At 39.1% G+C, this 11491-nt stretch overlaps 1 protein-coding gene across 1 annotated transcript; it reads left to right on the forward strand.

Moving 5' to 3' along the window:
* The first annotated feature begins 4268 nt into the window (after positions 1-4268).
* Positions 4269-5573, forward strand: LOC137648346 (uncharacterized). Its single transcript, XM_068381272.1, has one exon. It carries the CDS (start codon positions 4269-4271, stop codon positions 5571-5573), a length of 1305 nt encoding a protein of 434 aa, XP_068237373.1.
* Positions 5574-11491: the final 5918 nt, after the last annotated feature.

Genomic DNA, 11491 nt, shown 5'->3' on the forward strand with positions numbered 1-11491 from the left:
CTATATATATATATATATATATATATATATATGTGTGTAATACAAAATCATAATACATGATAAAAGCTTTTATATAACTCATATAAAAAAATAAAACATTACAATTGAGAAAATGAACTCAAATTCATGTAGGAGAGAGAGAGAGAGAGAGAGAGAGAGAGAGAGAGAGAGAGAGAGAGTACAATATAGATGTCTTACACAACCTTATTTCCCTGTTTCCAATAAAAGAATTCATATAAAAATAATGAGCAGCAATTAGAAAATATTCTGTATTTATAACGCTGGACATTGCTTTAGGGAGCTTCTAGATTATGTCAGAGACACTAAAAGAAATGTTACTTTCTAATAGATAGCCCTGCAAAGTTTCTCTAGAAAGGCTTGTCTTTTATTTAATTAACTTTAGTTGAGTAATATCTTCAAAATAAAAATAAAACAAATAATTCTCTTGATAATTAAATAAATTAAGTAGAGGACATTACAAACTCATTCTAATTATCATTATCATTTCCTCCTAAGGCTATTGACGCAAAGGGTCTCGGTTAGATTTCGCCAGTCGTCTCTATCTTGGGGTTTTAAATCAATACTTCTCCATTCATCATCTCCTACTTCACGCTTCATAGTCCTTAGCCATGTAGGCCTGGGTCTTCCCACTCTTCTAGTGCCTTTGGAGCCCAGTTGAAAGTTTAGTGAGCTAATCTCTCTTGCGGAGTGCGAAGACCATGCTCAAACCATCTCCATCTACCCTTCACCATGGTCTCATCCACATATGGCACTCGAGTAATCTCTCTTATAGAGAGATCTGAAAGAGTTTATTTCGAAACAAAGGCCTCCAGTAACAACAAAGAAATCTATTGAAGACACAAGGCATATCCAACCCTCTCCACAAAAGACAGGCATAATCCAAGGCATATCCAAGCATCTTCCCAGAAGACAGACATTATCCAAGGCCTATCCAAGCCTCTTCCAGAAGGCAGGTATTACCCTAGGCATATCCAAGCTTCTCCTCAGAGGACAGGCGTTATCCAAGCCTCTCCCCCGAAGACAGGCTTTATCCAAGGCCTATCCAAGCCTCTCCCCCGAAGACAGGCATTATCCAAGGTATATCCAAGCCTCTCCCCCGAAGACAGGCGTTATCCAAGCCTCTCCCCCGAAGACATGGTTTATCCAAGGCATATCAAAGCATTTCCCCTGAAGATAGGAAATATCCAAGACTATCCCCAGAAGACAGGCATTATCCAAGACTCTCCCCCAAAGACAGGCATTATCCAAGACTCTCCCCCGAAGACAGGCAATATCCAAGACTCTCCCCCGAAGACAGGCGTGATCCAAGACTCTCCTTCGAAGACAGGCATTATCCAAGGCATATCCAAGCCTCTCCCGCGATGAAAGGCATTATCCAAGCCTCTCCTTTGCAGAGAGGCATTATCCAAGGCATATCCAAGCCTCTCCCCCAAACACAGGCATTATCCAAGGCATATCTAAGCCTCTCCACAAAAGACAGGCATTATCCAAGGCATATCCAAGCCTCTCCCACAAAAACAGGCATTATCCAAGCATCTCCCACAAAGACAGGCATTATCCAAGCCTCTCCCCCGTAGAAAGGCATTATCGAAGACTCTCCCCCGAAGACAGGCATTATCCAAGCATCTCCCACAAAGACAGGCATTATCCAAGACTCTCCCACAAAGACAGGCATTATCCAAGACTCTCCCCCGAAGACAGGTATTATCCAAGATTCTCCCCCGAAGACAGGCATTATCCAAGACTCTCCCCCAAAGACCGGCATTATTCAAGACTCTCCCTCGAAGACAGGCATTATCCAAGCCTCTCCCCTGAAGAAAGGCACTATCCAAGCCTCTCCCCTGAAGAAAGGCATTATTCAAGACTCTCCCTCGAAGACAGGCATTATCCAAAATTCTCCCCCAAAGACCGGCATTATTCAAGACTCTCCCTCGAAGACAGGCATTATCCAAGCCTCTCCCACAAAGACAGGCATTATCCAAGCATCTCCCACAAAGACAGGCATTATCCAAGCCTCTCCCCTGAAGAAAGGCATTATCGAAGACTCTCCCCTGAAGACAGGCATTATCCAAGCATCTCCCACAAAGACAGGCATTATCCAAGATTCTCCCACAAAGACAGGCATTATCCAAGACTCTCCCCCGAAGACAGGCATTATCCAAGCATCTCCCACAAAGACAGGCATTATCCAAGCATCTCCCACAAAGACAGGCATTATCCAAGCCTCTCCCCTGAAGAAAGGCATTATCGAAGACTCTCCCCCGAAGACAGGCATTATCCAAGCATCTCCCACAAAGACAGGCATTATCCAAGACTCTCCCCCGAAGACAGGCATTATCCAAGACTCTCCCTCGAAGACAGGCATTATCCAAGCATCTCCCACAAAGACAGGCATTATCCAAACATCTCCCACAAAGACAGGCATTATCCAAGCTTCTCCCCTGAAGAAAGGCATTATCGAAGACTCTCCCCCGAAGACAGGCATTATCCAAGCATCTCCCACAAAGACAGGCATTATCCAAGCATCTCCCACAAAGACACGCATTATCCAAGCCTCTCCCCTGAAGAAAGGCATTATCGAAGACTCTCCCACGAAGACAGGCATAATCCAAGCATCTCCCACAAAGACAGGCATTATCTAAGACTCTCCCCCGAAGACAGGCATTATCCAAGACTCTCCCTCGAAGACAGGCATTATCCAAGCATCTCCCACAAAGACAGGCATTATCCAAGCATCTCCCACAAAGACAGGCATTATCCAAGCCTCTCCCCTGAAGAAAGGCATTATCCAAGCCTCTCCCTGAAGAAAGGCATTATCGAAGACTCTCCCCCGAAGACAGGCATTATCCAAGCATCTCCCAAAAAGACAGGCATTATCCAAGCATCTCACCAAAGACAGGCACTATCCAAGCCTCTCCCCTAAAGAAAGGCATTATCCAAGACTCTCCCCCGAAGACAGGCATTATCCAAGACTCTCCCCGAAGATATGCAATATCCAAGACTCTCCCCCAAAGAGAGGCAGGAAGACTCTCCTCCGAAGACAGGTATTATCCAAGACTCTCCCCCAAAGATATGCAATATCCAAGACTCTCCCCAAAGAGAGGCAGGAAGACTCTCCTCCGAAGACAGGTAATATCCAAGATTCTCCCCTGAAGTGCATTATCCAAGACTCTCCCCGAAGACAGGTATTATCCAAGACTCTCCTCGAAGACAGGCATTATCCAAGACTCTCCCCGAAGACAGGTATTATCCAAGACTCTCCCACGAAGACAGGCAATATCCAAGACTCTCCCCTGAAAACAGGCATTATCCAAGCCTCTCCCCTGAGGACAGGTAATATCCAAGACTCTCCCCCGAATACAGGCATTATCCAAGACTCTCCCCCGAAGACATTCATTATCCAAGACTCTCCCCCAAAGATAGGCGTTATCCAAAACTCTCCCCCCAAAGATGGGCATTATCCAAGACTCTCCCCCAAAGACAAGCGATTATCCAAGTCTCCCCCGAAGACAGGCATTATCCAAGCATCTCCACAAAGACAGGCATTATCCAAGCATCTCCCACAAAGACAGGCATTATCTAAGACTCTCCCCCGAAGAACAGGCATTATCCAAGACTCTCCCTCGAAGACAGGCATTATCTAAGACTCTCCCCCGAAGACAGGCATTATCCAAGACTCTCCCTCGAAGACAGGCATTATCCAAGCATCTCCCACAAAGACAGGCATTATCCAAGCATCTCCCACAAAGACAGGCATTATCCAAGCCTCTCCCCTGAAGAAAGGCACTATCCAAGCCTCTCCCCTGAAGAAAGGCATTATCGAAGATTCTCCCCCGAAGACAGGCATTATCCAAGCATCTCCCACAAAGACAGGCATTATCCAAGCATCTCACCAAAGACAGGCATTATCCAAGCCTCTCCCCTAAAGAAAGGCATTATCCAAGACTCTCCCCCGAAGACAGGCATTATCCAAGCCTCTCCCCTAAAGAAAGGCATTATCCAAGACTCCCCGAAGACAGGCATTATCCAAGGACTCTCCCCCGAAGATATTGCAATATCCAAGACTCTCCCCCAAAGAGACGCAGGAAGACTCTCCCCCAAAGAGAGGCAGAAGACTCTCCCCCAAAGAGAGGCAGGAAGACTCTCCTCCGAAGACAGGCATTATCCAAGACTGTCCCCCCGAGGATATGCAATATCCAAGACTCTCCCCCAAAGAGAGGCAGGAAGACTCTCCTCCGAAGACAGGCATGTATCCAAGACTCTCCCCCGAAGATATGCAATATCCAAGGCTCTCCCCTAAAGAGAGGCAGGAAGACTCTCCTCCGAAGACAGGTAATATCCAAGATTCTCCCCTGAAGTGCATTATCCAAGACTCTCCCCGAAGACAGGTATTATCCAAGACTCTCCTCGAAGACAGGCATTATCCAAGACTCTCCCCGAAGACAGGTATTATCCAAGACTCTCCCACGAAGACAGGCAATATCCAAGACTCTCCCCTGAAAACAGGCATTATCCAAGCCTCTCCCCTGAGGACAGGTAATATCCAAGACTCTCCCCCCGAAACACAGGCATTATCCAAGACTCTCCCCCGAAGACATTCATTATCCAAGACTCTCCCCCCAAAGACAGGCGTTATCCAAAACTCTCCCCCAAAGATGGGCATTATCCAAGACTCTCCCCCAAAGACAAGCATTATCCAAGTCTCCCCCGAAGACAGGCATTATCCAAGACTCTCCCCCGAAGACAGGCCAAATCCAAGACTCTCCCCCGAATACAGGAAATATCCAAGACTCTCCCAGAAGACAGGCATTATCCAAGGCATATCCAAGCCTTTACCCGAAAGACAGGCAATATTCAAGACTCCCCACCCCGAAGACAAGCATTATCCAAGACTCTCCCCCGAAGACAGGCATTATCCAAGACTCTCCCCCGACGACATGTATTATCCAAGATTCTCCCCAGTAGGCAGGCAATATCCAAGACTCTCCCCTGAGGTGCATTATCCAAGACCCTCCCCTGAAGACAGGCATTATCCAAGACTCTTCCTAGAAGACAGGCATTATCCAAGACTCTCCCCTGAAGACAGGCATTATCCAAGACTCTCCTTCGAAGACAGGCATTATCCAAGCCTCTCCCTCAAAGTCAGGCATTATCAAAGACTCTCCCCCGAAGACAGGCATTATCCAAGACTCTCCTTCGAAGACAGGCATTATCCAAGCCTCTCCCTCAAAGACAGGCATTATCCAAGCCTCTCCCCTGAAGATAGGCATTATCCAAGCCTCTCCCCTGAAGACAGGCATTATCCAAGCCTCTCCCCCAAAGACAGGTATTATCCAAGCCTCTCCCTCAAAGACAGGCATTATCCAAGACTCTCCTTCGAAGACAGGCATTATCCAAGCCTCTCCCCCGAAGACAAGCCAGGCATTACCCAAGGCATATCCAAGCCTCTCCCCATAGGAAAGGCGTTTATCGAAGCCTCTCCCCTGAAGACAGGCATTATCCCAAGCCTCTCCCCCGAAGACAGACATTACCTTTCCGTCTATGCCTCTTAAATGCCCTTAGTAGGATTACTTAAAACAGCAAGAAAACCATGTAGGATACCCGCCCACTTGTTTCCTCTGAAGGATTACCCCCACAGAGACCCAACATCTGAGACACTAATTCCCTTTGAGATTCACAACAATAGAAGCCGGAGGCCATTAACCCGGTCAACCTAAGACCATAATGGAGAGAGGAGATGGGGGATGAAATGGTTTGTGTGATAAGGGGAAGGGGGCAGGGAGGGGGGGAGGGGGGGATAATTGGGAGGGAGGGTTTCATTGGGGGGGGGGGGGAAGGGAAAGGGTTTATTGGCTATCAGGTTACATTAGGTTTTATTGAATGGGGGGACAGATGAGAGATTTTATTGGACGGAAAAAAAAAGTGGAGGGGTTTGGTAGACGTGATAGATAGATTGATTAATTGAATGAGTTGAGGTTCTCTGGCATCCTGAGGCAGGGTGACTTCAAAGAGTTGAGGTTTTGAATAAAGCAGGATTGGATGGAAGCAAGGTTGGGTGAGGTTTAATAAGGTGGCCAGGTCTTTAATAAATATAGATGAAAATTATTAATTGTAGAGACCTTTACGAATGGGGTTGGGGTTCAACTAAAAAAAGGAAATGATTAAAATAAACGTTTTTGACAGAGAGAGGTGGTAAAGAGGTTGGAGAAGAGAAGGTATTTTAGGATGGGGGTTTAGTATGTAAAATGGGATTGAAGTTATAGCTTTGTTTTGTCATTTTATTCTGTAGGTTTTGAATTGAATGATAACATGAGAGAGAGAGAGGAGAGAGAGAGAGAGAGAGAGAGAGAGAGGTGGTTTGAAAGTAGCACACCAGGAATCGTCAGAGAGAGAGAGAGAGAGAGAGAGAGAGAGAGAGAGAGAGAGAGAGAAATGAACAATATCGGACTGGATTTGATTTATGGCTTTGGGGCTATATAGCACAGCGCTTGGCCTTATGAGGTCATTCGTTATCAAGTGCATTAAAGTGTATATGTATATATATATATATATATATACATATTGTAAAATTGTGCTTTAAAGATCCCCATATTGGTGTAATGTTTTAAAAATAACATTCATACATACGTACACACCTACGTATATATATATATATATATATATTTCTCATAGGTAGGAATGTAACACACGATAAAATTTAGAAAAGGGGAAGTCCCTCCTGTATAACATGAAAGAAAACGCTTCCGAATGTCAAAGTGTGTACGACCATTGGTCGAATGACTTACAAAAAGACCTGAAAACCTTTTAATATACACATATATATATATATATATATACATAATATATATACATATATATAATATATGTATATATATAATATATATATATAATATATAAATATATATATGTATATATATGTATATATATATATATATATATATATATGTATATATATATATATATATACTAACACAAACAAACATACATACATACACATTCAGTCATATTCCTCTTTGTGACTAACAATTTGTTTACATTACTTTTCCTTATTTTATCATTTCCTTACTAATTTTAAAAATATAACTAAAAAATTTATTAATCGTAACTCTTGATAAACCTTCATAAATAAAAGGCATTGTCATGATCATGCAAAAGCACAATTATTTAACCAGGTCACTGGTAACAGGTCGATCAAAACCTATACTCAATTTTTTTTTAATGAGGCGCATTTGTACAGACTCGCAGCGGTGCCCTTTAAGCTCGGAAAATGTTTCCTGGTCGCTGATTGGTTAGAATTATCTTGTCCAACCAATCAGCGATCAGGAAACTGTTCCGAGCTAAAAGGGCACCCCAGCGAGTCGGTGCAAATCTGCCTCACTAAAAAGAATTGAGTATAGTTAAGTAAAGCGCTTAAATATTTCTATAAAATTCCAAGCTTCTTCACATCATAAAAAGACTAAAAACAAACGCCTGGAAATTTCATCCTCAGGGTTGCGGTGGCCGATGTGGTAACGTCCCTCGACTGGTAATCGCCAGACTGGAGTTCGACCCCCGCTCAAATTCGTTTGCTTCCTTGGTCGCTGTAACCTCACCATCCTTGTGAGCTAAGAATGGCGGGGGTGGGTTGGGGAAGCCTATAGGTCTCTCTGTTACAACATCAGCAGCCATTGCCTGGCTCTCCTTGATCCTAGCTTGGATGGAGGGGGTGGTGCTTGGGTGCTGATCATATGTATGGTCAGTCTCTGGGGCATTGTCCTGCTCGATAGGGCAATGTCACTGTCCCATGCCTCTGCCATTCATGAGCGGCCTTTAAACCTTATGCAAGTAATAAGTTCTTATTCAAGAACTTTTGATTTTCAATATTGTTTAAAACAAACTTTTTATTCTATTGAAATTTTGGATAAATTGAAGCCTGATTATAATCACTCTTTTTCTCTTTCTACATCATGGAAAAAACTTAATGATTAAAGATACACAAAAATACATGAACATTTTTGTAATATATAACTTAAAATATATATTATTCATCCATTGGGCTATAGCATCTTGCTTTTCCCACTAGAGTTGTAGCTTAGCTAGTAATAATAATAACAACAACAATAATAATAATATAATAATAATAATAATAATAATAATCATAATAATAACTAATGATTCATTCTTCTGAAAGCTATTTAATTTTTATAAGGATATCTTCATTTTTATGGTTTTAAATTGAATTTCCATTTCTCTTTATCTATACATTGATATATAATTCTCCTTTACTTCTCTTGTAGTTAATTTCCGTTCATCACTAGACTATTTTTCCCAATTTGAGCCCCTGGGCTTTTAGTATCCTGCTTTTCCAACTAAGGTTGTAGATTTAGCAAGTAAAAACATTTCATTAAATATATTATTCTAATTCTTCACTACTTCACTTGAAGTTAATCTATTTACTTATTTCCTTTCCTCAATGGGCTATTTTTCCATGTTAAAGCCCTTAGGATTATATCATCCTGCTTTTCCAACTAGGGTTGTAGCTTAGCAGTTAATAACATGTCATAGAATATATTATTCTGATTATTCATTACTTCTCTTGAAGTATATTTATATCCTTATTTCCTTTCCACACTGATATTTTTCCCTGTTGGAGCCCTTGGGCTTATAGCATCCTGTTTTTCTAACTATGGTTGTAGCTTAGATAGTAATATTAGCAACAAACAAATACACAGAAAACCAAAATAGATACAATAAATGCAGCACTATCAGTAAAAATCATCAGTTTCAAGTTACATATAATTTTCATAAATTATATAAAAAAAAAACCTCCCGTATGAAAAATTATAAAAAAAAGTGGAAAAAAATGAATGCATAAGTACTCCGGTTCTAGCGTATAAACTAAATCAATGTCATTAACATGAAGCATAAATTGAATTAAATTTCTGTTCCATTATGGAATTCGATTGATATTCCCAAGTACTAGATATGGAAAATTACACCAAAAAGAAATTTAGCATATACAGTATATGAGAATATGACGTATATAGTACATATTCATTTACTGTATATACAGTACATACATTATATATATATATATATATATATATATATATTTATATACACATATGTATATATATGTATTATATACATATATATATTCATTAATTAATCACCATAATGCATTTGTGGCGTCTAAATAGCGCATATATATATATATATATATATATATGTATATATACACACACATATAAATATATACACATACCTATATGCAATATATATACATATATATACAGTATATATATATATATATATATATATATAATTGGATATATGTATATATACATATATATATATTCATTAATTAATCATATAATGCATTTGTGGGCGTCTAAATAGCGCATATATACATATATATACCACACATACATGCATATGTATATATACACACATATATACATACATATATATATATATATATATATATACATTCACATCCCTTACTTATGCAACCTCAAGAAAGACAGCCCGAATATTCAACAACATTAAAAAAGCAAGCGAATCACCAAACCATGTAAAAAAAAAAAACCGCAATATTAGTATACTCAAGTGCACGGCAGAGTTTGCAGGTTTCTGCAAAACAATACGTACCTGAAAAGAAAGAAAACAAAATTTCTTAGGTGTGAAGGTAAATTATGATCGTGTTAGTTATGAATATAGATTCTGCATTATCATTAAAAATAAAATTTTATATGCTACGTTTTTACATATGCAAATCCATTCATATATGTCTGGAAGAGGGATTTTAATGCATACAAACATACACTAACACACACATACACACACAAATATATATATATATATATATATATATATATATAAAATGGGTCCCCAAAGATTCCAAAAGAAACATGGGAAATAAGAGAAGACGATGGATTGACAAACTAAGAGAATTTGCTGGCACGGAAGGGCAAACGAAGACCATAAACACGTAACTGGAGGGACATGTCTGAGGCATTAGTTCTGCAGTGGATTATAAAATATAGTAAAGGCTTATTGATATATATATACTGTATGTATATATATATATATATATATATCGTCACGTTTAGCTACTAAATTATATAATCATATAATTTAGTAGCTAAACGTGAGCATATATATATATATATATATATATGCTCACGTTTAGCTAATAAATTATATAATCATATAATTCACCAATTATACAAAAAAATCATGAAAATTAAAATCCAATTCACCCCACACAGCCAAACACTTCCGGAGATCTTTCTCCTAAAATCATAACGACATTTTCCTTCTACTTGTTCAGTACTTATTTAATCTAGGCTCTCGGCCTGGAGCCAAGTTTAACACTCTTGAATTAAGGAAAAATTAAACGAATCTTTTTTTGTGAATATATAAAATTTCTGTAACTTCTTTTTTATAGGTCACTTAAAATATCAATCATAAGAACAATTAAAGGTATAAATGATTTTTTTTATTAATATGCATTTAAAAAAACTGAAAAAAAAAAATTTTGGATTCATTTTTTTTTAAATCGAAAAAAAATTTCTGTCATATATTCACGTATTCATTAGAAAAAAAGAAAAATTAGTTTCTTTCAAATATTTTCCCAACAAATAAAAAAAAAAATTCGAAGGGCTGATTCAAAAAGATGTATTCATATTTTTAAAAAAAATCGAAAAAAAAAATTGGTTTCTTTTATATATTTTCTGCACATAAATAAAAAAAGAGACGAAGGTCTATTTTCAGCTAAACTTGAATACATTTCAGACAAGGCCTCTATTTTAATAACAACCTTGGCCTTCAACTCTTAGTCTTTGCCTCCGGAGAGAGAGAGAGAGAGAGAGAGAGAGAGAGAGAGAGAGAGTCCAAGTGCAACACCAGAGAGAGAGAGAGAGAGATTTCAAGTCCATATGCAGCACAAGATAACAGAGAGAGAGGAGGAGAGAGAGAGAGAGAGAGAGAGAGAGTGGAGAAGGTTTCAATTCCATATGCAGCACGAGATAACAGAGAGAGAGAGAGAGAGAGAGAGAGAGAGAGATGCGCAAAATATTCTAAGTAGTGACATTAAAATAAATATTTCCGTGACGTGAACTGAAACTGGGGGTGGGTTATTCTCGCTATTGTTGGACTAAAAACCCTACTTGTGGGTTTTCGCGTTTTTATTTGACACAATACACCAAAAGCATCCAGAAAACGGATGCCTGTAAAATATTGAAATTCTTCCGCAAGACATAATTGCTTTTCGGTCATTTACATTGTTTTTTTTTATTGTACACTTTAATTTTCGTTGTTGTATTTATTTTATACACTTTAATTTTCGTTGTTGTATTTTTTTGTACACTTTAATTTTCGTTGTTGTATTTTTTTGTACACTTTAATTTTCGTTGTTGTATTTTTTTTGTACACTAATTTTTCGTTGTATTTTCTTTTGTACACTTTAATTTTCGTTGTTGTATTTTTT

The sequence above is a fragment of the Palaemon carinicauda genome, chromosome 10 (genome assembly GCF_036898095.1).
Source record: "Palaemon carinicauda isolate YSFRI2023 chromosome 10, ASM3689809v2, whole genome shotgun sequence".
Taxonomy (NCBI): Eukaryota; Metazoa; Arthropoda; class Malacostraca; order Decapoda; family Palaemonidae; genus Palaemon; species Palaemon carinicauda.